The sequence below is a fragment of the Peromyscus californicus genome, unplaced genomic scaffold (genome assembly GCF_007827085.1).
Source record: "Peromyscus californicus insignis strain IS unplaced genomic scaffold, ASM782708v3 Scaffold_15__1_contigs__length_86483966, whole genome shotgun sequence".
Lineage (NCBI taxonomy): Eukaryota > Metazoa > Chordata > Mammalia > Rodentia > Cricetidae > Peromyscus > Peromyscus californicus.
In genome coordinates, this window is record NW_026294447.1 from 56989630 (window position 1) to 57017458 (window position 27829).

General features: G+C 48.6%; 1 protein-coding gene across 15 annotated transcripts in view; it reads right to left on the reverse strand.

Moving 5' to 3' along the window:
• Positions 1-9604: 9604 nt before the first annotated feature.
• Positions 9605-27829, reverse strand: part of Bcl11b (BCL11 transcription factor B) — a 91571-nt gene continuing 73346 nt past the window's right edge. For all 15 annotated transcript variants that reach the window (XM_052738913.1, XM_052738911.1, XM_052738926.1 and 12 more), the window contains one exon: positions 9605-16483. In XM_052738913.1, the coding sequence (XP_052594873.1) occupies positions 14472-16483 (2012 nt within the window). In that variant the 3' untranslated portion in view covers positions 9605-14471. The remainder of the gene's footprint in view (positions 16484-27829) is intronic.

Below are 27829 nucleotides of genomic sequence, written 5' to 3' on the forward strand. Positions count from 1 at the left end.
ACTCTTAGGAATACAGCCCATCATAGCTAAGAAGGCGTGGCAGCTGGCCACATTGCATTTGCACCCTAGTGACCCACTTCTCCCAGAAAGAGTGCACCACAAGACCCTCCCAGAGGTAAGAACCAAGTGTTCCAGCAGTGAAATCACTAGGGACATTTCTCATTCAAATCACAATGCTTCGCTACCCAGCTGACATCCCTAGGCAGCCCCGGACACAGCCTTGCAAAGCACTGAAGCTCCAAAGGCTGTTTTCAGAGTCAGGACCCTGCAGATAGATACACTTGGGAGGGATCTGAAGAGAGGAGCTCACAGTCCGAGATGGCAGGCTGAGGAGTCAGATTGATGAGAGTTCTCAGAGGAGAAAGCCCTCTGAGAGGATGCGGGTGATGGAAGGAGCTGAGCAAGACGGTAGAACTTCTACGTTCCCTGCGTGGCCAGCAACGTGGTAGAGCGCTCCTGCAAGCTTTCTTCTTGTCCACACAGTCAAAAGAACTGCTGGGGGGCAAGAATTCGTCTGGAATGACCTGTCAGCAGCAGATAAAAAACCCTAACACCACAGGGAACCTTGTTTTAGATGCTGATATGGGCAGAGCAAAGATCACACCATATGGATCCTCCTCAGATCCCTCAGATTGTCATTTCCCTCTTGTACAAATGAGGAGCTGGAGGCGTAACCAGGTTGTACAGTTGGATTCTGAGCCCACAGCCTGCAAAAACAGGGCACAGCTATAAGCTAGGATAGCCGGCTCCCAGCACGCCTCTCGCTCCCAGCACGCCAGTGTTAGCAGCCCCCATGCACTGTTGCTTGGCAGATAGAGACCCTGGATTCCCCAAGCAAGACTGGTGAGGATGTTTTTGTCAGCCTTTAACTATGCAGCCTCTTCAGCGTCCTGAATCAGAGAGGGCTCTGGATCTCCTTCTCTGACTTCCTGTCATGTCCAGGCTTCTCCTGGGTCCGTGGCCAGCTATTTACCCCGATGCTTCTATCCCCTACTCCCACACTGTCTCAGGTTGCTTCTCTGTTGCTGTGATAGATGCCATGACCAAAAGCAACTTTGGGAGGAAAGGGCTTACTTTTTCTTAGCGCTTCCGGTCCATCATGAAGGGGAGGCAAGGCAGGAACCTGGAGGCAGGAACTGAAGCAGAGGCCATGGAGAAACGCTGCTTATTAGCTTGTTTCTCATGGCTTGCTCAGTCTGTGTCCTAGGGTTTCTACTGATGTAAAGAGACACCATGACCACAGCAATTCTTATAAAGGAAAACATTTCACTGAGTATCTTACAGTTTCAGAGGTTTGCCAGGCGGTGGTGGCGCACGCCTTTAATCCCAGCAATCTGGAGGCAGAGCCAGGTGGATCTCTGTGAGTTCAAGGTCTGCCTGGTCTACAAAGCTAGTTTCAGGACAGTCAGGGCTACACAGAGAAACCATCTCAAAGAGAGAGAGAGAGAGAGAGAGAGAGAGAGAGAGAGAGAGAGAGAGAGAGAGAGAGAGAGAAAAAAAAACAGTTTCAGAGGTTTACTCCATTATCATGGTGGGACATGGCAGCGTGCAGGCAGACATGGTAATAAAGAAGCTGAGATTTCTACATATCACAGGCAACAGGAAGTGAACTGAGACATTAGGTGGTACCAAGGCCATACCTACTCCAACAAAGCCATACTTCCTGATAGTGCCGCACCCTTTGGGGGCTAGTTTCTTTCAAACCACCACATTCCACTGCCTGGCCCCCAAAGACTTGTAGCCATATCGTAATGCAAAAGTGCGTTCATTCCAACTTCAAAAGCCCTCATAGTCTATAACAGTCTCAAACTTATTTAAAAGTCTGAAGTTCAAAGTCTCTTCTGAGATTCATGTAATCTCTTAACCACAATCCCCTGTAAAATCAAAATCCAAAAACAGATCACATACTTCCAACATATAATGGCATAGGATATACATTATCATTCCAAGAATTGGGGAAGGGAGCAGAGTAAGGAAATACTGGACCAAAACAAGATCAAAACCGCTAGGCAAATTCTAAACTCTGCATCTCCATGTCTGATGTCAAAATGCTCTTCCGACTTCCAACTCCTTTCAGCTTTGTTGACTGCAGCACACTGCTTTCTCTTGGGCTGGTTCCACTCCTTGTTAACAACTTTCCTCAGCAGATATCCCATGGCTCTGGCATCTCCAACATCTTGGGGTCTCTAAGATGATTCAGGCTTCAACTTCATAGCTTCACGAAATGGCCACCCTAGGCCTCCATTGAGGGACATCCCTGACACATGCCTGGCCTCTGGGTCTTCTCTTAGTCACAGAGGCAAACTCCATAACCCCTTTCTTCTGTCCTTAATTTTAAACCCAGAACCACATGACTGAAGCTGCCAAGTTCTGCTGCTTGCTGGGGCTGGAACATGGCCCCCTTGTTCTATTACATCTTCACCAGCTTGCTGTTTTCCATGGTTTCCTTCACCACCTAAGCTTGGCTGTCCTGGAACTTGCTCTTTAGATCAGGCTGGCCTCAAACTCAAGGATCTGCCAGCCTCTGCCTTCCCAGTACTGGGTTAAAGGTGTGTACCATCACACCCAGCTCCAAGCTTTTCTTAATTCCTTTTCACAAGTTGGAAACTTAGCTGGGTGGGATCTTGCCCTGAGGCCAACATTCCTTTTAGTCCATTTCTTAATCTGTTTATCTCCCTGAACACAGAATTAAGCTCCATTCCACTTCCTTGTAGTCAGAGGTTTTCCTGTCCTGACCACCCACTCCCCATCTGGTCAGCTGCTTCCAAACTACCACACAGAGACAATATTATTTATAAATGATCAGCCAATAGCTCAGGCTTGTTACTGGCTAACTCTTACATTTAAATTAATCCACATTTCTAGTTATACTTTGCCACGTGGCTCATGGCTTGTTACCTAATTTTCTACACAGCCTGCTTGCTCGGTGGCTGACTAGCATCTCCCATGACTCTCCTGACTCTGTCCTCCCTCCTCCCATCATTCTCTCTGTGTCAGGCTGTCTCGCCCAATCTCTTCTTGCCCTGTTATCAGCCAATCAGTTTTTTATTAACCAACGAGGGTAATACATATTCACAGTGTGCAGAAAGATTATTCCACAGCACTTCCTGATACTCCTTTTCTCCTCAGCTTGCTCCTTTTCATTGTAACTCTTTATAAGCATGAACACTAGTTCATGACAGAGTCGTCTATACTAGGGTATTTTGAGATTTCTTTTGCCAAAGGAATTAATCCAAATCTCTTCAGTTTAGCCTCAGGCAGACTCTTTAGACAAGAGCAAAAAGCTGCCACGTTCTTCACCAACATATCACAAGAATGATCTCTAGGCAACATAAAATTTTTTCTTCTCTGAAACCTCTTGATTCAGGCACCCACAGTTCAAATCATTCTTGGTACCATTGTCTTCCATGCTCCTACTATTATGGCCCATGAAGCAGTGCTTAAAACTTTCCTAACCCAAAGTACCAAAGTCCAAATTCCTCCAAATAAAAGCATGGTCAGGTCTATCACAATACCCCAGTCCCTGGTACCAACTTCTGTCTTTGTTAGGGTTTCTATTGCTGTGGAGAGACACCATGACCACGGCAACTCTTATTAAGGAGAAACATTTTATGGGATAGCTTACAGTTTCAGAGGTTTCATCATAGTGGAACACGACCGTGTGCAGGCAGACATGGTGCTGGAGCTGAGAGTACTGAGTACTGCATCATGATCAGCAGGCAACAGGAAGTGATCTGAAACACTGTGTGTGATTTGAGCATATATGAGACCTCAAAGCCACAGTAACACACTTCCTCCAACAAGGCCATACCTACTCCATCAAAGCCACACCTCCTAATAGTGCCACACTCTTGAGGGGGCCACTTTCCTTCAAACCACCTCTGCCTGCTTTCTTATAGAACCCAAGGGGCTGGAGAGATGGCTCAGTGGTTAAGAGCACCAACTACTCTTCCAGAGGATCTGGGTTCAATCCCCAGCACCCTCATGGCAGCTCATAACTGTCTGTAATTCCAGTTCCAGGGGACCCAACACCCATGGCAAAACATCAATGCACGCAAAATAAAGAAAATAAATTAAAAAAAAAAGAACCCATGACAACCAGTCCAGAGATGGTACCACCCAGAGTAGGCTGGACCCTCCTACATCAACAATAAACCAAAAAAATGCCCGATAGACTTGTCTATAAGCCAATAAGATGGAAGCATTTTCTCAATTGAGGCTTACCTTACCAGGTAACCCTAGTTGAGTCAAGTTAACAACAAAACAAAAACAAAAACAAAAAATACTGCCCAATCTAGTGGCGAATCTTAGAAGTTATTCAGCTATACCTAAAGAGATCTTAAACTAGAAATTTTATCATCTCACCTCTTTTGATTTGGATCCAAGCCACCAACCTGTCCTCTCCCTCTTGAACAACTTCAGTGAACAAATACATGGCTAGATCTTTGACTGGACTGCAACTGCTTCAGGACAGTTTTCTAGAAGAGAAGTCATTGTAAAGATTAATGAGAAAAAATGAGATGGTTCCCACCATGACAGGTACAGGAGGGGGAAGGCAATTGTGGACTGTCTTCCAGTAGTGGGAGAAACTTCCATAGGTGTAGCCTTCTCCCAGCCATCTGTGCTCAATCTACATCCATACACTAAACCAGAAATCTTGCAATAATAGCATCCAAACATTCTCTAGCTTTTAATGTTTGTAAGATTGATTTTATCTTTAATTATGTGTATCTGTGTATAGGTATGTGCGCATGTGAGTGTAGTGCCAGCAGAGGCCAGAAGAGGGTGTTGGATACTGGAGAGCTGGCATAGTAGGCAGTTGTGAATCCCTCAACATGGGTTCTGGGAACCAAACTCAGTCCTCTGCAAGTACAGTATATGCTTTTAACCACTGAGCCCTCTCTTTAGTTCCTTTTCTAGCCTCTAAAAATTAACATTATCCCATACACTGTTTCCAGGTTATTACCAAAGTCTCCAGTCCCCTCCTTTCAGGTGGATGCAAATATTTCTTAATAATCAAGCTATTCTTCGTTCATTTACTCTATTGTTGACATACAGGGAAGCTGCTTATAAAACTTGGCCATCATATATGTCATTCACAATAAGTATTCTCTCTTCATGTATAATAAAGACCATGTTTATGTTTCTTTTTTCTCTTTGGCTGTTGGGGAACTTACCTTCAATTTATGGTTTAAGTATACAGTTCTATTTTTGTGAATGTGTACACTTACTTTATCTTCTAGTCTCTTGGGTCCTGGTGTTTTGTTGCTTATTTGTGTCTTATATGTTTCTTTTTTCTTTTCTTTTTTATTTTTTTGTTTTGTTTTGTTTGTTTTTCGATACAGGGTTTCTCTGTGTAGTTTTGCGCCTTTCCTGGAACTCACTTAGTAGTCTAGGCTGGCCTCGAACTCACAGAGATCTGCCTGGCTCTGCCTCCTGAGTGCTGGGATTAAAGGCGTGCATCACCACCACCCGGCTTGTATGTTTCTTAATGGCCTGCTCAGAGCCTTGTGGGTCAAGGACAAACACCAGTTATTAATAAGATATTTAACACAATGCTGAAGTGACCACCCAGGCACCTAGCTTTTCCCTCTGTCTGGGAATCACTAATTAGTACACCTAGCATAATTTTCAAGAATGACATCACCATCACCAGATCAAACACTCAGAGTATCATTTAGCCTCTCGATACACACTAGCCCAGAATCTTCCAGGGAGAAGAGGGACATAGGGTTGGATCATGATACAGATAATCAAACCAAACCCTCCATCACACTCCCAACACAGGCAAAGGGCAGGGCTGTGCCCAGTGTGGAAGGTGTTTGCAAGGCATGACACCTGCCTACTACCTCTTGGCTTCCTAGGTTCACTTTGAACCCAACAGTTGGGCATCCTCCTCCATGCTGCACAGAACATGGAGCAGGCACTTGGCAGAGTCTCATTGACAGGAGGGAAGAGGCGGGTGGGTGGTGCTGTCCCTAGGCCCAGGTCTCATTTTTGGGTGAGATGCTAGCCAAGCCTCTGGAGACTTCAGTCTCCAGTGCATTTTGAACCAGAAAAAAAAGTCTTCCATGGCCTGGCCCAAGAGCTACACAACAGCATCCCTTGGGATTTGAACAGATGAATATCCCTCTACTTGTTCTAGACAGGGCCCCTAGGATCACAACTGTACTGTGTCCTAAACCAGACATTTCCTATTTTAATTTTTTTTAATTATAAGAGATTACAAAAATACAATTACCCTTTCACTGTGATCTGAAAAATAAACTATAGTAAAAGGAGACATAGGTATGAGGGACACTTGCTCCAGCTTTCCACTGAAGTCTATCAGTCCCACATGGCATTCCCAGCTAAGAAGTGACTCCATGGCAGGCTGCCTGGCCTGGCCTGGAAGTGTGGGCCACCGAAGAGAGGGAAAGAAATAAATGAGTAGGTAGATGGACCGGTTGTTGGATGAGTGGATCTACAGACAACCTGTTCTGCCCACTGAAATATAAATTCCTGAAAGACAAGAATTGTATTCACCTCCAGCTTCCACTAGTCAATATGACACGGCATGGGTCTTTGATGTACATGAAGTAAACAAACCAGTGGGTCGGTGGGCGGCTGAGTAGATGTTTGAATGAGTGAGTGCCTGAGTGGGGCAGTGGGGAGACAAATGGATGGGTGATTAGATTGGTGAGTGGGTAGCGGATGAATGTTTGGATGGGTGGTTATGTGTGGATGTATCCATGAATCAATGATTGAACGTGAGGTACTTTGGGGTTTGGGAGGTGGTTCCTATTCCTATGTTAGCTAGGAATACACTAAATGACTTTCAAGGATTCCAGTCAGCTCTAGGAGGCTGCTTCTCTATGAACTTGACAGTGCTCTTCCAACCACCATGAAGTTTCTCCCTCTGCAGATACACCTTCTCTCCTTCACATGTCTTCACCTTCCTCAAGAATCCTCGACTGTCCTTGAAGGAACAGCCCAGTTTCCCCAACCCTCCTGCCACCCGGCTCATCTGTTTCTCCCTCTTTTTCGCCCCTTCGTTCGTTGCCCACACTACCTAGTCCTAAAAATTCTCCTTATCCTGCTTCTCTTCTTAAGAGCAAAAGACAAGCCAGAGACCTCCTTGCGTTCCCACTTGTGACACGCAGCTCAGTCCTGGCTTGGGGAATTAAATTGGTTTCCGGGTTCAGCCTGTTTTGACGTCTTTTAAGCGTCCTCGATGGTTTGCAATCAGAATCCGATGAAGCCGTTTTGAAGAATATTCAGGGCAGGCAATTAGTGGCTCAGGCTTCACCTGCACAGAGAGTCAGCGTTTTCATCCTCCCTGGCTTGAAAGTTACATGAGATTCATTATGTATTTCCATCACATTAACATAAAAAGTCCCATTCATCTAGTTTTATCTCCAAAGCAGACAAGGAAAATTTCTCATTTTAATTGCTGGACCTTGCAGCTCAGAATGGGGTGACTAGAGGTGTCCAGAAACTTCACAGATGCCCCAAACCACAACGGGATGATTGGAAATTGCAGAGACCCCATGATTTATGTCATGGAGGAAACTTTCAAATCACAACTAGCAAGTGGGGGTGTTCTGTTCTTGAGGCTTTTTCTCACTCTCAGTGTTTGAAGCCCAGGCAGCCCACATCACCCTTAGGGGCTTTCTGTCTGAAAACAAAAATGGTTCCTTCCTGTCGTCTTAACCCTTTGCTGTACAGATAAGGAAACAGAGGCCTGGAAAGGGGAAGGGACTGACCCGAGATCGTAAAACCTGTTATCAAGGAAACTGGTAGGAAACGGGTCAAACCCTTCCATTGCTCCCCTTGATCCTCAATTTGCCCCAATGCCCTCAGTCCGTCCATGTAAGCCAGCTATTGGTGAGCAAGTCCACTTACTCATCCGAGCAATTTCCGTGGCTCAGTCTAACCTTTTGTTTCGTGGCTTAAAGAAGAGGGTGTCTCCTCCCCAAAAGAGACCTCACTCCGTTGAGTTCTTATCGGAAGACCCTGGAACATGTCAGCTCTATATCCGCAGAGGTCTCTGGGTAGAAAGACCAAGGCTCAGAGGAAGCCTGTTTCTAAGCCGACTGGCAGAAAGGCTCCGGAAAAGGAAAACTTCTTCCCTAAGAATTCTCGTCCCTTAAGCTCTAGGCCCCACTGGGCACCCCAGTCACTTTCCATGCTACTTCCAATGCAGCAGTTCCAACCATTCTTCTCGTTCAGTCATGTGACAGGTTTAGGGGAGGCTGTTGACTTGCTTGGGGTGAAGACGGGTAGAGAGAAGCAGACCGCCACCCTGGTTCTCTTGTAATCTCCGCAGGTGGGACCCACAGAGCACCTTGGCAACAAAGCGTGCCTATTTCCTTTCATTGCACGCTCCCCGTGAACACTCTAGCACAGAACTCAGCTCATGCTGAGAGCCTGAGGGCTGGCGGGGTGATTTCAGGTGAAAGTCCCTTGTCCCTCTGAGATCAGGAAATTCAGGAAGAGAACAGGTCAAGAACCCAAGGGACCCTTCCTTCTTCCCATGCTCAGGTGGGCTTTGGTCCTTGCTTGTGGAGAAAATCGTAAGTACACTCATGCAGATGTATCTAGAAGCCTGCCTTCCTCCACCCAGCTGCTCTTCGCTCAACCTGGGAGAGCCAAGTTAAAGGCTCACTCACTGTGCAAGGCTTAACTTTGGTGAACCCCAAAGCGAGTTTCTTCCACTGTGATAACAACTAGCATAAGAGAAGGGAAGGGAATCCTCCTGTGCGACGGTCAGAGAGGGTGTTCGGCCCAGAACCCTCATTCTGCATTTGGAAAGCCAAAAGCACCTGTACAGAGCAGCTGGCAAGGTCCTGTACGCTGGTTTCCAGTTCCTGAGAGCACCTGCCTGCCTGCCTACCTTCCTTCTTGCCTTCCTTCGCTCTTTCCATCCTTCTCCTCCTCCCCTCTTTCTCTTTATTTCTCTCTCATACTTGATCTTGCTATGTACCCCAAGCTGGACTAGAACTCAATAGTGGAAACCAGGTTGGCCTCGAACTCGAGACCCTGCTGCTGCTTCCAGAATGCTGAGCTTACCAAGCACACCAGCAACGCTGCCATTTGTTTGTTTGTTTTTGTTTTTTCAATCAAAATAACTATAAGTCATTTCATGTGGTTCAACCTGGAACTGGACTGAGCTCAGGAGTCTCTGTGTGACCGGAAGTTCTCTGAAGCAAAGCTTCATCTACTAAATCCACCACAGAGCGCTTGACCGTGCCTGAATAGGGATGGTGGCACGGGATGTCCGTCAAGATCAACATTATCTTTGGCTGTCTTAAACTACTTTTCATAGTCATTTTTTTTTCTGTTTTTGTTTTGTTATTTGTTTTTTCATTTCATTTTTTTGTTTCTTCGTTTCATTTTGTTTTGTTTTTTAAAGACAAGGTCTCATTATGTGCACATAGCATATAGCCCGGGCCAAGAACTTTTCCAAACCTCGCTGCTTCATGGAAGTATTGTCTCTCCTCCTGGTCACGGGCTTAAGGTGTAGGTCAGGAGGGAAATGGAGAAAAACCTTCAATTCCCCCCGTAGAAATAAGCTGCCCATTCCCCACCTTTAAAAGACACAGAAAAGGACAAGGTTTGGAGATCAAGTTAAATGTCCCAATTTATTTTCATAACTTGAAACCAGAACAAACTTGGTTTTGAACAAGCGTACAAATGAAATGGCAGACACATGCTGAACTCAACATTGTGACATTAAGGGGGAAAAAAAGAGGCCCAAAATCTTGTACAGAGAAGAAAAGAAACAATAAATATTTCACTAAGCCGTATTGAAATGACCTCCTGTCATCTCAACATTTTATCCATAATTAAAAAAAACAAGTGCCTGTTTTTAAAACAGAGCACAAATACCAAGCAATAATAAATAGCTCCAAACTTGTTGTAAGAGACAAACCCTCTAGGCAAACAACAAAAGCTCATACGATAAGGAATAGAAAAGGTAATAAAAATATTTTGCCTCGCCAGTACAAAAGCCAACAGCTGAAATCAATGTGCCTTTGCTATGCAGGGCTGACACAGAGAGCACCAAAATCACGGATTCGCCTGCGGTCAACAGGACCTTGGACGGAAGGGCCGGGTGGAAGGCTGATCACCTCAGGGTTCACATTTTGATTAGAGTAATCCAGTCTCCTCTCCCCTCCCCTTCCCATGATGACCCTCCAATGGCAAGTGGCAGGTTCCAGTGGGGGGCGGGCAACTTTGGGTAAAGTTGTGGCAGTGTGGAACCTGACCTGAGGTTGGTTGGGTCACCCACGCTAGAGCCCTTTGGCTGGGTCACCTGCTTCGGGGAGGTTGGTTGGCTGGTTTTCGCTTTGATAAGCGAAGCAAAATTCTCTTCTCTCTGCAGTGGACAGAGACATACAATCCTTGTGCTTTAGGATGGCTTAGTCCTGGCATTCTGGTGACAGATGAGCTGGTGAGCACTGGCTAGCTTTTACGAGCACAGGAGAACCACACAGAGGCTCCTAGATAGCTAACGGCAGGGTAGCGGAGGGGCAGGGCAGCGGAGGGGCAGGGCAGCAGAGGGGCAGGGCCATCCTGGGCCTTGGGGCAAGCCTGTGGGACACTGAGCCTTGGGCGCGTGGCATCCCACTTGGCCCCCATCCTTTAACTGTGCAAAGGCAAGTCAAATGGGAAACAGTGAGGCAGACTCTGCATTTAGTAAGGACCTGCCTGGAAAGATGCACGGCCATGCTTTCATAACCTGAAATGATGATTTCTTACATTTCCTGAAATTTAAAAAAAAAAATGGCTTCCTGATATAGATATTTGTGAAAAGTGTATTAGTCCCTCATCCAATAAACAACCACTTTATTATCTTAAAGCTACTTGGCTTTACAAAAAAGGGGTGTTGGGGGAGAGGGGACAAAGAGGGGGGAGGAAATTAAAGATGAGATGAACAGCGAGAGGGTTGGCAGAGACTGGAGGAGGGCGGGGAGGGAACACAGGAGGAGAGAACGATGGAAAGGCACAGAATTCCTTCATCCTAGGCCCCTCACCATTCTGAAACCAATGGAATTGCAGAGGAAAGCAGCGAAGCCGAGAAGGAAAGTGAGCAGACACTGTCCATGGAACAGAAGGATCTGCCTTCAGGGCCCTCCTCAGTCCCGCCTGCACCAGCCTCAGTGGCAGAGGCTCCCCCGGACCCGGCTGCTCCTTCCAGGAGCTTTGATCCATCCGGGTTTGCTCAAGGACAAACGCAGCTGTGGATTCTCTCTCTGCTCTGGAGGGTGGTCAGGGGGTGGAGGGAGCAGCCACAGTAGCCATAGCAGAGTAAGGAGGTGGCCTTGCTCCCTCACCCCTACACCTACCATCTTATAGAGGGAGGGCTCTCTTTTCACCACTCCACACAAATAAAGCACTTCCCATGGGATCTGCCGTGGCTGCACCCAGGAGGCCTGACACAAAGTTCGGGCCTTCAGATCAAAGCCCAAAGCCACTGGTTCTTTGAGTGGGCCAATTCTGGCAGACTATATGCAACTAGGATGGCTCGGGAACCAAAGCATTGGACTCTTGCCTTTTGTGTCTTTTTTTTTCTTGAAGGTTGTCAAACAACCCTTTTTTTTTCTCCTGTACAAGAGGACTTAACATACAAATGTGAGTGAGGTCTTTGTCTGTTTTTTGTTTTGTTTTGTTTTGTTTGCAATATTTTATCCTGCCAAATTAAAAAAATATATTATGGCAGCCTGTTTGTTTTTGTTTTTTTTTTTCTTTTTATTTCCAAATTCACTAACAAAAAGGTACATTAAATCCCTTTAAAAGGACAAGCTTACAGTTAAAAAATTACAAGCTCCAGTAAAAATACAGCGAGAGCCTACATCATATGAACCGACCAATATATCCATTCCAGAGGGGGGTGGGGAGAGAAAAATAAGGACAGGCCAGAAGTGTGATTTTTTTTTTCTGCAAAGCAGTAACAATATTAAGCACTTTTTTCTACATACTTTTTCTACACGGTGTAGCAATCCCCTTTTAATCCCCAAATACAAGTTTCTATACATTTGTTTTCGAAATAAAAATTCAACACCCAAGGCAGAAAAAAATGTACTAAAACTCCGACTTTACAGTTACTGTGACAGAACAGATTTCATAGACCCACCATTTAAAACTTACTGTAACGGTTTCAAGGAAAAGAAAAAGGACTTTTTTTTTTTCTTGTTTTGTAAAATGCCCAGGCATTCTCAATTATTACAAATACTGGTCCACTTTGACAGTAATCAAGAAATTTCAATATATATAATGTATACTAAAACCCCGTCACCAAAAGAAAACAATATACACGTAGCCATTGTGGCATTTCTGTATAACCTATTAAGCAAACTTTGAAAATAAAATAAAATAAAAAAGATCGCTCCAACACACATACACACGATTTTTTTACCCTTGTATGTATCCAATACTGTAAACGTATTTTTAAGACAGAGTGCACTAAATTTAAATTTAGAAAAAAAAATTAGCCATTGTTCCTGAATTATTTTGTTGTTTTTTTTGTTTGTTTTTTTCTCATTCAACGATATCGGCTTGCGTCACTTGAGTTTTAGTTCAGCAGTAAATCACCTCCACTCCACATCTAAGCAGCGTTGTCCCAAAAACAAAAGGGGCTGAAAACAATTCTGCTAATGGATGTCCAGGGCTGTGCTGGGCTTACTTCTTCATTTGATTGGGTCTTATGGCATTTTCACATCCTCTATCTTCAACCAGGATTTTTTTTTTAATTTAAAGTAAATGTGGCTTTGTTTTTAAAGAATGTACTTTTCTTGTTTGCTTTTTAAAGTCTTTTCATCTCAAAAAAAAAAATAAAATAACCAAAAAAAAAAAAGAGTTTTGCATTTGTCTCAAGAGACTCAAATAGGAAGATCAGTTTTCAAGGCACGCACATCAAATTGAAGGGCAGTAGAGAGACTGTCCAATAAATTATTTAATTTTGTTCTTTATAGTGCCAGTATTGTGAATGCCACGCTTAGCAATACTGACACTCAATCTCAACTGTCCCTTACAGTTTAACCCACCTCTGGGCCAAAGATAAGAATATGCTGCAATTTCTTGTTGAGAAGCCATTTAATTTAAATGCAAACGAAAGCTTTAAAGTGCGGGTCAACAGAATTCAAACATCAAATCTGAACGAGTCCAATGTATGGTATGTCCCAACTAATTGGAGGAAGGAAAAAAAAAACAAAAACAAAAAAACAAACATGGAAGCAGCGTGGGGCACCTTGGATGGTACTCTTCCCAGCTCCTCCAGCAAGAAAGAACAGGCAAGATTGCCCTGGCCTACAGTGCTGCCAGCATTAGATGAGAGACCCCGGATCTAACTTCCCTAGTCCACGGTCGAGACCAGCTGTCTGCTTGGGACACAGTCAATTACCAACCACTGTAGCAATGGACACCCGGGATTTATATGTAGGCTGTGGGAGGTGAGAGAGAGAAGCATCACACTGAGAGAAGCCTGAAAGAACATTGTTAGTCTCTTCCTCCCTGCCACCGCTGCCTACCCAGTAGGTACCCTCCGCCAAATCTACAGCAAAGAAAGGGCAGAGGCAGCTTCCCAGGATACACCAAGCTCCTCAGAAAAGGACAGTATCTCCTGGGGATGCCCAAGTGCTGAGGCTGTTCCTAGAGTCACCTGGAAACGTTTCTCAGGGTCCCGAGTTGGGGAGGAGCTTGCTTGCCACATACCCCTCCCTCCAAGTTTTCCTTCCATGACAGGAAAGTTGAATTCCACACAGAGAAGGTCTCTGGGACCTCAGGACATCAGTGCTATGTCTCCAATCCGATGCTAAAACAAAGTGCTACAATTTTCAAGATTGTAATCCGCTGTACATCCACCTCCCAGAAAAAAAAAAAAATGTTTTTGAAAGCCACCTCCCCATCCCACCCCCCAAAAAAAACCCACATGCCACTTTTTTTTTTTATTTCAGGACAAAAGTAAATGATGAAAAGGCAAACAACTTTAAAAGTCATTTAAGTGTTGGCTTCTTGACAAGAAATTACACATGCTTAGCTTAAATTTCAAAAAAGCAGCACCCCCCCACACACACAAAAATTATAATTTAAAAGATAGCTTCCCTCTACATCACTTGCGAGTCATTGCTCAAACTACTACTGGGTTATTAAAAAATGAAGGGATGGATACCCAACAAAATCTTTTAAAGGAATTTAAACAGAAATAATAATAATAATAAGTACCTGCACATACATGCCAAAAAATTACAAAACCCAATAAATACAGAAATTATTGCACAGTTAAAAGGCTCCACAATTTTTTTTTTAAATCTTTACTGCCTTAATCAACCCTCAGGTTTCCATAGGACTTCGCAGACACAGGTTAGGTTGGACTGCCGCCTCCCTTGGGCCCCGGGGACACAGAGGCCAGTCCGGTCACCGGGTCCCGTTGGCGATGGTTGGCGATGGTCACACTGTACAGACGCACGTGCTGCTCCCCGCACACGCGCTTAGCTCCTCTCGGCCTGCTCGATTTTGACATCATTAGTCAGCAAGTGTTCACCGTGCCACTTTTTCATGTGTTTCTCCAGGGTGCTGTAGACGCTGAAGGGCATCTGGCAGATGTCGCAGCGGTACACCTCCTTGCCGATCTGCCCGTGCGTCTTCATGTGGCGCGTGAGCTTGCTGCTCTGCGCACACGCGTAGTTGCACAGCTCGCACTTGTAAGGCCGCTCTCCAGTGTGGCTCCTCCGGTGCACCGTCAGGTTGCTACAGTTCTTGAAGACCTTGCCGCAGTACTCGCACGTGTCGCTGCGGCGGCCTTCCTTGGAGCTTGGCCGCCCAGGACCCGGGCCACCCAGGTGAGGCGTGCTGCCCCCGCTCGCTGTGCCGCTGCGCCCAGACAGCCCACCATCCAGCAGGTCCCCCGGCGGCGTGGAGAAGCGGAGGCTGCCATTCTCAGACGAGTGCTCGGACGACGTGGCGAAAGGCGACTGGCGCGCGTCCGTGAAGCCCAGGAACGGGTCCTTCATGAAGTGGCGTGAAGCGGCGTAGCCCACGAGCCACTGCGAGTACACGTTCTCGGATGGGATGAGCGCAGCAGGCGGCAACTCCAGGTCCTTCTCCACCTTGATGCGTTTGGCCGCGTGCAGTGCTGGGCCACCAAGCCCGGGGCTGGGCAGCGGTGCAGGCTTGCGCGGGAAGAGTGCTGGGAAGGGCTCTGCACCCGGTGCAAAGGCCCCGCCACGCCCGTTCACCGCGCCCGGTGCACCTGCATCCCCGCAGCCACCAGCACCCGTGTCACCCGCATCACCTGCACGCTTCAGGAAGGCGCCACGCTTCTCCCCATACTGTGGCAGTGCGCCAAGCCCCGCATCCTCCATCACCTTGCCCAGTGCCAACGCTTTCTCATCTGCCAGCGCCGCGGCTGCAGCACCCGCACCAGCCACACCTGGCACACCGCCTCCGTTCTCACGGCCACGGCCCAGCTCCGAGTCCATGCTGAAGCTCGACTCAGGCCGGCTCTCATTCTCCAGTAGCAGTTCTTCTTCTTCCTCTTCCTCGTCCTCGTCGTCCTCGGGTTCGGGGCCCAGTGATGGGTCGCTCTCATGGTGTCGGAAGTCACCATCGGCCGCTTTGAGGTCGCCAGGCAGCTCGCTGGTGCCTGGCTCTGGGGAGCTGGCAGCCGACAGCCCGTCGTCCGAGCGGCCAGTCAGCGAGCCCGCCTTGTGCATGTGCGTCTTCATGTGGCGCTTGAGCTTGCTCGCCTGCGAGCACGCGTGGTCGCACAGCTGGCACTTGTAGGGCTTCTCGCCCGTGTGGCTGCGCCGGTGCACGATGAGATTGCTCTGGAATTTGAAGGTCTTGCCGCAGAACTCACACGACTTGCTCTTGGCGGGAGGCTGCGGTGGCGGCGTGCCCGCAGGCATGGGTGGCAGCGGTGGCGTGCTGAGAAACGGGGACTTGGGGCTGGGCTGGAAAGGGTTCAGCAGCCGGTGCATAGGGTTGCCACGGCCTGGGGACACGGGCGGCGGCGTGGAGCTGTTGCCAGCCAGTTCTCGCAGCCGCCGCGAGAAGTCCATGGCGGGAGAGTCTATGGCCATGGGGTTCAGGCGCATGACTCGGTCGAAGGCACTGGGGTGCTGGGCCACGAGCCCCATCTCCTCTGCACTGAGGCGGTGTGGGTCCAGGTGATGGCGCGGCGGTGGGCTGAAGAGTGGCGGCGTACCTGGCAGGCGGCCCTCGCCGAAGCCGGGGTGGTCCCGTAGAATGGGGCCCGTCATGCGCAGCAGGTTGAAGGGGTTGCTGTCCCCCAGAAAATTCATGAGTGGGGACTGCGCCACGGCCTCGGGGCCAAGCGGAGGCGGGATGGTGAGCCTGGGCGTGAGCGAGCTGCTGGCTGGCCCGGGCTCCAGGTAGATGCGGAAGCCGTGCGTGTTCTGCGCATGCTGCAGCAGGAACCAAGCGCTGTTGAAGGGCTGCTTGCATGTTGTGCAAATGTAGCTGGAAGGCTCATCTTTACCTGGGGAAACACGAAGGAGAAGGGCAGAGTGTGAGCAGCTGCATGGAGCCGGGGTGGCCACAGGGTGGACAGGCCTCACTGTGTCTGCCCACAAGGCAGAGGACGAGATCTATGAGCATGCCCTGGGAATCCTTGGAGTCAACTTGTGCAGCCGAAGGGTAGACAGGCCTCATTGCGACCATCCAGATGGCAGGGAACAATGGGATCTATGGGAAGGCCCCGGGACTCCAGGGAGTCGATTTTGAGGCCTAAGAGTGGACAGGCCTCACTGCAACCACCCCGATGCAGTGGACAACAGGATCTATGAGAAAGCCCCAGGTCACCAGGGAGTAGCTTGCATTCAATGGGCCTGGCTTTGCTCCCCCTAAAAGCATTCTGACTTTAATCATTTTGGGGACCAGAGGGGAGACAGTGACAATGGCTACATTATGTAAAAGAGCCAGGGTAATAAGCCTCACCCCCACACCATCTAGACCAGGATTTTTTACTTAGTCACTGTTGATGTGTAGACCCCACCCTCGTAACTCATTGCTGGGGTGAAAAGGAGGTACAGGGCCTCCACACAGTAGATGCCAATATTCCCACCCTCCAGTGGTGCAAACAGAAAGGTATAAATGTCATCAAATGTCTCCTCTGGGATAAAAATTAGTCCACCTCAGCCTCCCCTTGGGGACTACTAACTCCTCTGCTTTACAAACTTAATTTTTTTTAACAGAAATTGCTATGAAGCTCTGTGGTAGAATGCTTGCCTAGCATGTATGAGGACCTACATTCAATTCCCAGCTGCTAGTGACAGACATCCAGGTAGCACTCTGATACCTTGCCTACATTTGAGATTTTAGCCACAGGAAATTTCTGTTTCATGGGCCAGCATCTGTGCAGAAAATACTGTCCAATAGAAACCCAGATATGTGAAGCAAGACTAACACAGTTCCAAAGTCTGCTGTTCTGTGAAAGCCACCCTCACCTATGGCCTCACACACTCCCACAATGTGGAAATCAGCTCCACAGTCCCCAAGAAGGGCAGGAGGTGGGGGATGGGACTCCAGCCTAAATGTCTTCTGCCAGAAGACAAAGGAAGGGAAGGAGGCCGCCAAATGTGACTGCAGTCAGGACGAACAGCCACACGTGCTGATTTGTTACCACTGGCTCGGGTGACATCAGTCACAAATGGTTGTGGACACTAGTGGCCCTGAGCGTACTTGTCAGTCACTGGTGCAGTCTCAAGATGGAGGCTGAACCTTTTGTCTGGAGCTGTTGACCTCAATGTGAGGCCACATTCTGCCTGCCAGAACCTTCCTGATGCCTTAGATGAGTAAGACAGGCGTGGACAGGCCTGTCTGCCTTCATCGGATGCAGCGGCTCAGAGGGGTAAGAATAGGCCTCTCACTCCAGACCTGGCACAAAGTACGGCAACCTCAGTCTTGAAAAGACCCTCTCCTCTGTTTAAACTTGCCTGTATCAAAAAAGATACTAAGGCTGACACTAAGTCAGAAGTTTCAAACTCCCCAGCAAAGCCAAACATGAACGGGTACCATACCTCACAGCAGACAGCGCCGTGGGAATGGACCTGACAAGTCCTCATCTTTGCTTACCCCAGCCTAGCCTGGAACATCCGTAATCCTGGATAGACAGCATCTCACTCTCCAGCAGCTAATGCCACTTCCTAGGAGGCTGCATCCCTCGCTGTGCACGTATGTTCTGAAGTCCGCCCTGGCCTCAGTTTCCAGTGTGCACCTCTCCAAGTCAGGCTTGCTAGTGGGCCACAGTCCACAGAAAAGCACTATGCCATCGTGGGGCAGGATTGAGGTTCCCTTGGACCATGGCACCAGCAGGCCCAGGGCAAGCAGCACTGGAATCCGAGACATGCTTTTGCAAGCCAGGGATTATCCCACTATCCCGATAGTGTGTCTGTGGGTTTGGTGTTGTAAGGTAGTAAAGCAGAGAAATTAAAAAAAAAAAAAAAAAATCCTGACATTCGGCCTCATTGCGCTGCACATTTGTATTCCTGTGTGCAGATAGGTATGCATGTGTGCACACACGCAATGTGGGGGCTAGAGGACAACTTCAGGTGTCATTCCTTATCAGGTGGCATCTTATCTCTTTTGAGACAGGGTCTCTCACTGGCACCTGGGGCTCACAGATGAGGCTTGAGCCTCTGGCCAGTATGCCCCAGAGATCCTCCTCTGCCCACCTCCCAGCACTGAGACTGTAAGTGAATGACTCGACCCCTTGATTTTTATGTGTATTCTAGAGATTGGACTTGGGTCCTCACACCTGCATGGCATACCTTTACGGAGAGCCATCTCTCCAGGTTTCCCTCCATATTTTTAAACTGCTGCAGGAGCACTGAGGATACAGCTCAATGGTAGAGTGCTTGCCTAGCATACATGAGGTTCTAAGTACAATCTTCAGCACCAGCCCCTCCAGCAAAACGAGCAACAAACAGAAAAACGAAAAAACCAACCCGGGGCGGGGGGGGGGGGGGGGGGGGGGACGGGGGGACGGGACGGGGCGGGGACAGAGGCTATTTGCTCTCTCCAGGTGTCCCAGCATGTCTGGATGGGTCTGTACTCTACACAGGGCTCCTAATGGGGGTCTTCTGTCTTAGCCTGGTTTCACAAGGCCTGGCCAGCCATGATGCCCACGATCAGGGCCTAACAGAGGAATAGTGCCTCCCGAAGTCCTGACCCCACCCCACTCCCCATCTCAGCTTATTAGCTAATGTGCTTGAGGGACAGGAAGCCTTGCCTCAGACAGTTCACATGGAGCTGGCCAGAAGACAGGTTTAGACTCCTCCTCACATCGTGCATGCATGCATGTGTATTTCATAAGAAGGTAAATACAAGTCCCTTTCAGATACTTTGGAGCTACTAACACAAATGAAGTACCATGTCCTAGGAGGTCCCATATCAAATTAACGGTTGTTTCTGTACCCTTCTCTGGGCCCCAGCCACTCTAAGTAATGGATTTACAGCACAAGGCTGCTGAGGCCTAGGGTGTTCTTAAGCTGGGCCCCATCTCTTCTCAGCGTCTCCATTTCCTCAAGTAGCTCTGAAGCACTTCCTGCCTCTTTATCTGGTGGCCACACGTTTTCTAGATTGTTCTACAGCTAGCAATCAAGAAATGCGCCTATCCAACAAATACAGAAGTCCAAAACTGATTAGGTAGCCAAAAATAACTGATTACATTAATTAAAAAAAAAAGCAAGGCAGCATGCCCGAAAAACTCGGATACTTCTTGAAGGTGTGTGTGGGTGGATGTCACCTCCATAGTTAACTGTGAGGAGAGAGAGGGCTGCTTACTCCTCAAGTCAGACAGATTTCAGGGCCATTTGTCACCCCAGGGTGAGAGCTATCTTTATTGGAGCCCCTAAATGTCCCTCCACAGAACTCCAAGATTCACTGTAGGCAGCAGCCTCCCCAGTACCTGAAGGAGAAAATAAAAATCTCCCTGCGCTTGAAGGCCCCCCACTAGACAACTCTTTCCAGCCACCCCCTTCTTTTTTAAAATAAAATGTTCATTTCCATATGATGACCTCATGGCTCCATGCCTAGAAATAGCCCTGAGCATGGGGTTGCTCACTTTTAAGAACTGAACAATGTCAGAGAGTCTTTGACGAGCCACTTGGAACATCTTTCTATTCAAGAACTGAGTATTTTATAGACACAGCACACTCACAGATGGCTGGCTTTTCAACGTGGCAGGAGAGCCTTAGCAGTTGGCTTCTGACTCAGGGCTGGCCTCGGCTCATCCCAAACTTTTCCTCACTGCCACCTCCTCCTCAAACTCACAGCCACCTCACACAGGTGTTCCGGCGGATGTCCTGCAGGAGGAGGTGGCTGCAATGCTCACGGACCGGAAAGGATCCCCTGGTGCGGCTGCTTGCTAAAGATCCCAACTGCTGGGTCCAAGTTACTGCAGAAGCACCAGCCCTGGCCTACAGACCTAGACATGCCAGCTTCACTTGTCTCACTAAAATCACATGGAGCAACTCAGAACCCAGGGCTCCGCCATGTCTCCTTGCTTCCTCCCTCCTTGTTTTCATAGACCTCTAGAAAACACACTAAGACTTCTTTGTTCCCACAGCTACCGAGAGAGAGTCTTTGGTCTTCGCGTCTTCAGATGCAGAATGCTACCCCAGATCTGTACAAGAGGCCCCCACACAGAGGAGCATCACTTAACACATGTGCTTTGCTCACTCAAGGGTGTAACCAAACAAGTGATGTCACTTCTCTGAGCCGTCATTCCCAGTCACTAAAACAGAAAAACTACACCTGCCTCCTGGGGTGGGGGCAGGGGGTGGTTGGAGGCAGTGAGGTCCTGCCTGCCTCTGTAAACTGTGCACTGCCATGCAGATGTGGCAGTAGGCCTTATACATTCTGGGTTTAGTCACCCATCCTTGTACATGGCTATGGGTGTTTCGGGGATGCCTTTTGGTGTAACTGTTGGTAATGAGGCCTGGATGCATTGTAATGCATCTTGCCTGAAAAACAGCAACTTCAGAGAGCAACCTACAAATGCTGAAGGACACTTCTGTCGTCGCTCACCACGGCCTCTGAGGGAAGCCAGGCGAGGATCCTAATCATGCTAGATGATGAGGACCTGCAGTTCAGAGAATCAAGTCACAGCCAGGAAGTGGCAGGGCCACACCCTCACCATCTTCCCAAGCCCTGTACAGGACCCCAGCGGCCTCCCAGCAACACCTGCCAACCACAGGGTCTGTCACCCTTCCTGAATGTGTAGAGGTCAGTTTCACAATAACAGTGCTCTCTCAGGGAAGGGCACTGATTGTCCTTGAACAGCCTCCATTGGACCTTCACCCTAAGCTGGAACAAGGGAGCCATTTTACAGAGCCAGAGAGCCTACAGCATGTGCTGCTTGGGGGACCTATTGAAGGGGCCACATGACACTGAAATGGCTGAACTTGGGACAGGAAGTTTTATCCCTGGATGCCTCTCAGGGATCCTCCTCATCCAGCACCCAAGCAGAAGGCTGGTTTTGCCTCATCGCTTACCATGCCCCACCCACCACCACCCCCACACACCCCGGCCAGCCAGCAACTGCTAAGAATTCTGTCTCCACAGCTCCCCAGTGGCAATAAGTAGAACTATTACTCAGGTGGCATATAGATTCCATGTGCATTTAAACATTGCCTCCTGAGCTGGAGGTGTATTCCAACGCTAGAGCACTTGCCTAGCATGCATGAAGCCCTGGATCCAATCCTCAAATCTCCCAGCACCAAAATAAATTTTAAAAAACCATTTCCTCTTTCATGACATCAGAGAGAAAAATGTCAACTGGGCTCCTGGAGTGTTTATGGTCATCTATAAATCCACAAGCATCCTGCCGGTTCCCAATTCACTCGATCAGACCTCAGCCCTGGGAGGCAGAAAGTCGAGCGTTGGGATGACAGAGGTCACACAACAGACAGTAGGAAATCTATACCGTGAGCCAGGGATGAGTTAAGTACACCAGGGGCCTCACACAACATTTTCAAGGCTCAGAAAGCACAACCTGCCAACAGTGCTGTTTCACAGGCGAGGAAACTGAGGGCTGGAAGAGATAAGGGGGTCTGCCTGATGTCCCACAGTGGGCAAGTGGCAGTACCTATGTGGTACACTGTCAAGATAAAAGCCACTCAAGAGAGAAGTGTCCAGAGCTCAGGAAAGGGTAAGGGTAGGCACCTGTGTCTTGATATTTTACCTTCCATCCCAGCTTATGTGAGAACAGAAAAGTCAAGATGTGTTGCTTTAGGCTATCATGGCGGTAAATAAATTCGTGTAGATTAGCTCATGAGAATGGAATAGATCCACAAGTGAACCACAGAAGGGTGTGACACCGTGGTGGCTGTGGGGGACTATGGATGCTCACTGATACTTAGTGATGACCTCAGTCTAACAGACAGGTCCATCTATGCATTTGCTCTCCCTGCAAACCTTGGAATCCTCTTTGGTCTGTGCTTCAGACAGCCATGAGCAAATACAGGGAGCCTGGGCCTCTTTGCTGTCTGTCAGTCCCAGCACACAAGAGCTCAAGCAGTGGGAACTGGAATAGACAGGTCAGAATAAACTTGTGAGTTCTTCCTGTCGGCTGAGGACAATCACAACATAGACTTTTCATTCAGTGACTGGATCCCCTGGATGTGCTTGATACTCCTCCGGCAGCTAGATGCACACAGCTCATAGTCCAGGGGAGCTGGCGGTAACCTTGTGAAAAGTGTGAGTGATGGAACTGGGGAGGCAAGAGCTTGCCTCGAAAGATCTGAGTTCAATTCCCAGAACTCACGTTTAACAAAATATCCAGACACGATGATGCTCATTAGGAATCCCAGCGTGGAGAAGCAGAGTCAGGAAACTCCCAGAAGCCCATTCACCAGGTAGCCTACCCTACTTGGCAATTTCTAGGCTTGTCGAGAAAAGTTTGAGAAGGAGATAATATCTGAGGTTGTCCTCTGGCCTCTAACACATATGCACACACGCGCACGCACACAGAAACACAGGGTTGTATGAGCGATGCTGGGGGAAGATTTAGGGTCCTAATAGAAGATCCATGCCCTTGCCCGCATTGGGGGTTAGAATCTGCTTTACACTGGCTCTGTCCTACATGCCCATAATAACTGCACACGTGACCATGTACAGAAGAAAATAAAGGCAATGCAGGCACGTGACTGGCCTTGGACTGTCTACGTTGACTCCATCTCGTGGCTGGATTCCAAGCTGAGTGCTGGGACCGCACCCCCTATGGTGGTTACAATCACAATGAGAGCTTTAATGTCTGTGCGCTGTGGTCCTGCAGTTCACTGCGGCCTGGGACACATTCTTGGCCTTTGCGAACAGAGTTCCTGTGGCCTTCAGACTTGACACTACAGTCAAGCTGACGGACATCAAGGAAGCTCGGGGTTCTCGTTAGAAAAGGAGACACCTTGCTGGGGTTGTTTTTTGTAGTAAACTGCCCAAGACGGGGTCCCTTATCCTGTACTTCCCGGGAACACAGCAGGTAACTCAGGAAACATAGAAAATGCACAGCCTGCACCCGTCACCATATTCTGTGTGTTTTGCCATGGTCTGTGCCGCAGAAAGTGTCACCACCAGGTTTCACAGGATGTCTATCCTCCGTTTCCCCAACTGTGTTTCCTCACGTTGTCAGGCCTACTTTATGCTGGTCACTGAGCTGGAGTCTCATTCTTTGACCTCGGCCTTGTTAACTCTGAGTCATGTGAAGAAGAGTTTGGACCCAAACTCCTTAGGAAAAAGAAAGCAAATCTTGTCACGGGGTGAGTGGGCTCCATAGTCTCACAGCCTGTTAACTGGAAAAGCCAGAATTCACACTCAGATCTGCCTGCCCTGGGTTCACTTTGTGTCCTTATTCACAGCTAGCTGCCCCCCTCACAACAACAGAAGTGCCAGTTCTTCTGACACCGGCCTGGAAAGGGGCCTGGACCACTCAGTGCAGTCATTCTACCTATGCCAGTGAACACCAGACAGCTGGACAGGCAGGGAAGCCCAGTGGTAGGGGTTCAAGTGCAGAAAAGAGCCGAGAAGAAAGAGGTGGGGCAGTGAGAAAATCTTATTCTCTTCCCCCGCATGGGACCAGTGCAGCAAAGATGACCATGTGGCTTCATCTACCAGGTGTTAACTCACCCTGGGAGGAAAAGTTCTGTACTTACCACCACCACCACAGTGGCAAACCAACTGCCACACAGTCCTCTCAACAGCCAAGTCTTACTGGAAATGTGAGTCTTGCCTCCCTCCCCTCCAGGAGGCCACGGGTTGGGGTATGGGCATGGTGGTCGGTTAAGCATTAGACCCAGAATACTGTCAGGCTGAGCCAAAGCTGTTAAAGGACTTCAGAGATATGGGAGGGAAGAGGCAGGAAGATCGGGGGTGGGGCTAGGGGTGATATTCAAGCCAGACCTGAGAGAACCAGGGGTGCTGAGATGAGGGAGAGACAGGCCTGCAAGATAACCTTCGTGAGCACACCTAGGTGTAGGACAGGCAGCCATGATGGAAGACACAGCTCTGTCTGCTGGAGAAGGAGAGGGAAGTGGGAGAAGCCACAGACACCCCCACAGAATCCAGAAGTTTTGCATTCCAAAGCCTGGGATGGAGGGCTGGCCCCACCCACCCACTCAGCCTCCCAAACCAAACCACACTAAATGCTGAATGTTAGGATTAGTCTGTCCCCAGGAGTTCCATTTCCAAGGTCACACTATGTCTGGAAACCCAGAAACTGTACCTTTATGCAAATGTTGCCAGCAACTCCCAGGCACCCTTTATCCTTGAGTTGGGCCATCCCTCTGGCTCTCTACACCCCACAGAAGTGTAAGCACTGTGAGCCAGGATCTCTGAGCACCCAGTCGTGGGGTGAAGGGCTACAGTCCAGCAAGACATTGGTGATTATGGGATTTCCAGCAAGGGTTCAAACCACTGATCCCTAAGGAAGAGTGAGTCCTGGCAACTTGGGAGCCCTGGGGGAGACCGTCGGAGGACACCCTAACATTGACTTTAGAAATAAGAGAAAGGACAGACCAGCAGAGGAAAGTAAGTGCACAAAGCGTGGAGATCGTACCCTCTGTGCAAAGACAGGAAACACTGGAGGCAGAACTCTAGACAAGGTTTGGAGCCCATCTGAGGAGAGACTGAAAATGTGTGGAAGAAAAGAAAAAAAAAAAAAAACCTTAGCCAGAGATAGAGTAAATTCCAACTTCTAAAAATCTCAGTGAAAACGGTCATAGTAAAAACACAAGTGTTTTCAAGCCTGTACTCAAGGCCTTTACAAGTCAAGAGCTGTTTTGTCAGGCAAAAATCTCACTACAGCCAAAAACGCAGGCGAAGCCCTTGGACAGTTTCCAACTGAATGCCCCTCCACCTTTCCAAATGTGGGGACGACCACAAAAATGGAACTTCAGACCAATCTGTGAAGGCCTCTAACGTAGGAGGTGGCTCTCTATCAGTCTCTCCGGCAGGTCGATCATCCCAGCAAATGTCTCATTTGAGAGCTGAGAACCAGGAATCCACACCTTCGGGACCAGGGTGGTCTAGGCTAAGTGGAACAGGGCTTCAGCTGCAGGCACCAAGCACCCGTCATGTCCCAAAACAGTCTTTATTTCAACCGTTCAATTTTGTGGTCAGACCAGGTGTACAATGTCAGGCGCGGGGAAACAGCCACCCAGCTCCAAAACAAAGAGAAATCGCTGACCGAGAGGTATATCCGAGTAGGGTGAAAACACCGGTGTCTGTGACAGACATGAAGAGCGGGGAGGGCAGGATGCCGAAGACGCGGGATGCTGATCCCTTGATATCTGCACATGGTGGGCTTCTCTGAACCACGCCAACACTTCTCCAGGGGGGTTTTCTTTATGTGTGTGTGGATATGTGCCTGTGTGTGCTTGTGTAGGCCGGTGCAAGTGTGCAGGGAGAGGTGGTCTAAGTGTGTGTGCGGAGGCCACCTACGATGCTATTTCTCAGGAGCCATCCCTCTTGGATTTGCTCTGTTTTGTTTTGAGATGAGGTCTCTCACTGGTCTGGAGTTTACTAAACAGGATGGACTGGCTGGCTGGAGAGCTCTAGGGAACCGCCTGTTTTTGGCCTCCCCAGCCCTGAGATCACAGACTCACGCCACCATGCTTGGCTTTTTTTCCACATAGATTCTCGAGATCAAAGGCGGGTCCCCAGGCTTGCAAGCAAGAGTTTCAGCAACTGTGCGATCCTCAGCCCCCTCCTGTGAGATCTGAGGTGCTGATGGACACATTCATCGGAGTGGCTGTATCACTCCATGCCACCCCCACTCGGTGTGGGTTTTTCAAGAGCTCTGGAGCAGGAGTTGAGTAGAGAATGTGCCAGAAACTGGCAAACCATACTTAGCACTTAATGGCCAAAAGGCAGTGAATTTAGGCAACAAATCGTGAAGGCAGGGAGCCACTGGAGGTGTGTGGGAGTGGCCATGTGTGTACCTTGTACTCTCTTGTGGCAGCTGAAACTGCACCCTAGTGGACTCCCTTCCCTCCTAGGTGACACAGGACCTCATGTGTCATGGCTTCCTTCCCTGGAAACTCTCTATCCTTCCTTCCTTTCCTTAAATCCACAAAAATTTCCACACTCTACCCCAAGAAGTATGGCCTGGGCAGTAAATCTCATTTTAATGGACTGTACGTTTAGCTCTGAGGAGATAATTGACGTTATGGAGAGCCTCAACGCCGAGTTATATAGGTTAGCTAATGCAGAGGGGACTCATTACCGACACACTACAAACAAGTCGTAATATATGTATATTGTTCTGAGTGGTGTTATAGCGAAAGTGTTCCGGTCCACGGGGATTGATAAAGCGCGAGAAAACAGCAGATCCGCACTTGTAAATTTGTCTCATTTGTCTCTGAAGTTAAAGGTTATTCCCTTGTTCTGAATTTGTAATAAAAACATGCTAGCCCAGGGTTTGTGGAGAATGTTTGAATATTTAAATTGTGTATAATGATAGGCAATTATAGGGTAAAAACTGGACCTTATGAATGGGGGGAACGCCATGTGGATCACAGAGTGCTTACCCCCGACGACTCTTTTATCTTTAATGCATTTTGTAAGCATCACCACCCCAGCTCCCACCCCCGCTCCTCCCCCAAGGGTTAAGGTACACATTATATTCCACAGCCACTAAGTAGGGACCAGCTAGACTCGGGTTTGCCTGGGCAGGTGCCCCCCTTTCTCCATTCTGCTTCCTTCGGTATGCAGCGTGTCTCTCTAACCCCAGACAGAAGCTTGAGGCAAACGGCTCCTCTTGCTCGGAGATGGCGTCAGTGCTGCTGTGTGGCTAAGGAGATGACAGGCTGGGTGTAGGGGGGTGGGGGCGGCTCGCACAGGACATGTATAAATTCCCTCTGCCCCTCTTCCTCCATATTCCCATCCCCCCAGGAGGGGTTAGCAGAGAACCCCAACTGTGCCCACAGCCCGGGGCAGGGACAGGAGTGGTGTTAGGGCTCTTTGCTGCAGCCCAGGTGCCCACCTGGGCCTGGCCGCCAATCTACCCAGGTTAACCAACTACAGTGTAAGAGTAACTCCAGCCAGCTTGTCACCAAGCACAAAAGTCATCAGCCGGTGACTGCTCTTTTTTGCACCACAATTAAGACGAATCAATACGACGTGCCACAAATGGTATTTTACTCTCAATAAGAACCGGAGCTGAGTTTATTCAGAATATTTTAGCGCTTCCCCGGGGGATTTTGGGCCGACGCAGATGGCAAATAAAGTACTCAGCCTAAGGCTACAGCACATTATGGTAATTCTGATGTCAGATGTACTTTAATATACAGCTCTATTTAATCACCCCATTATTTCACATTTCCATATGAAA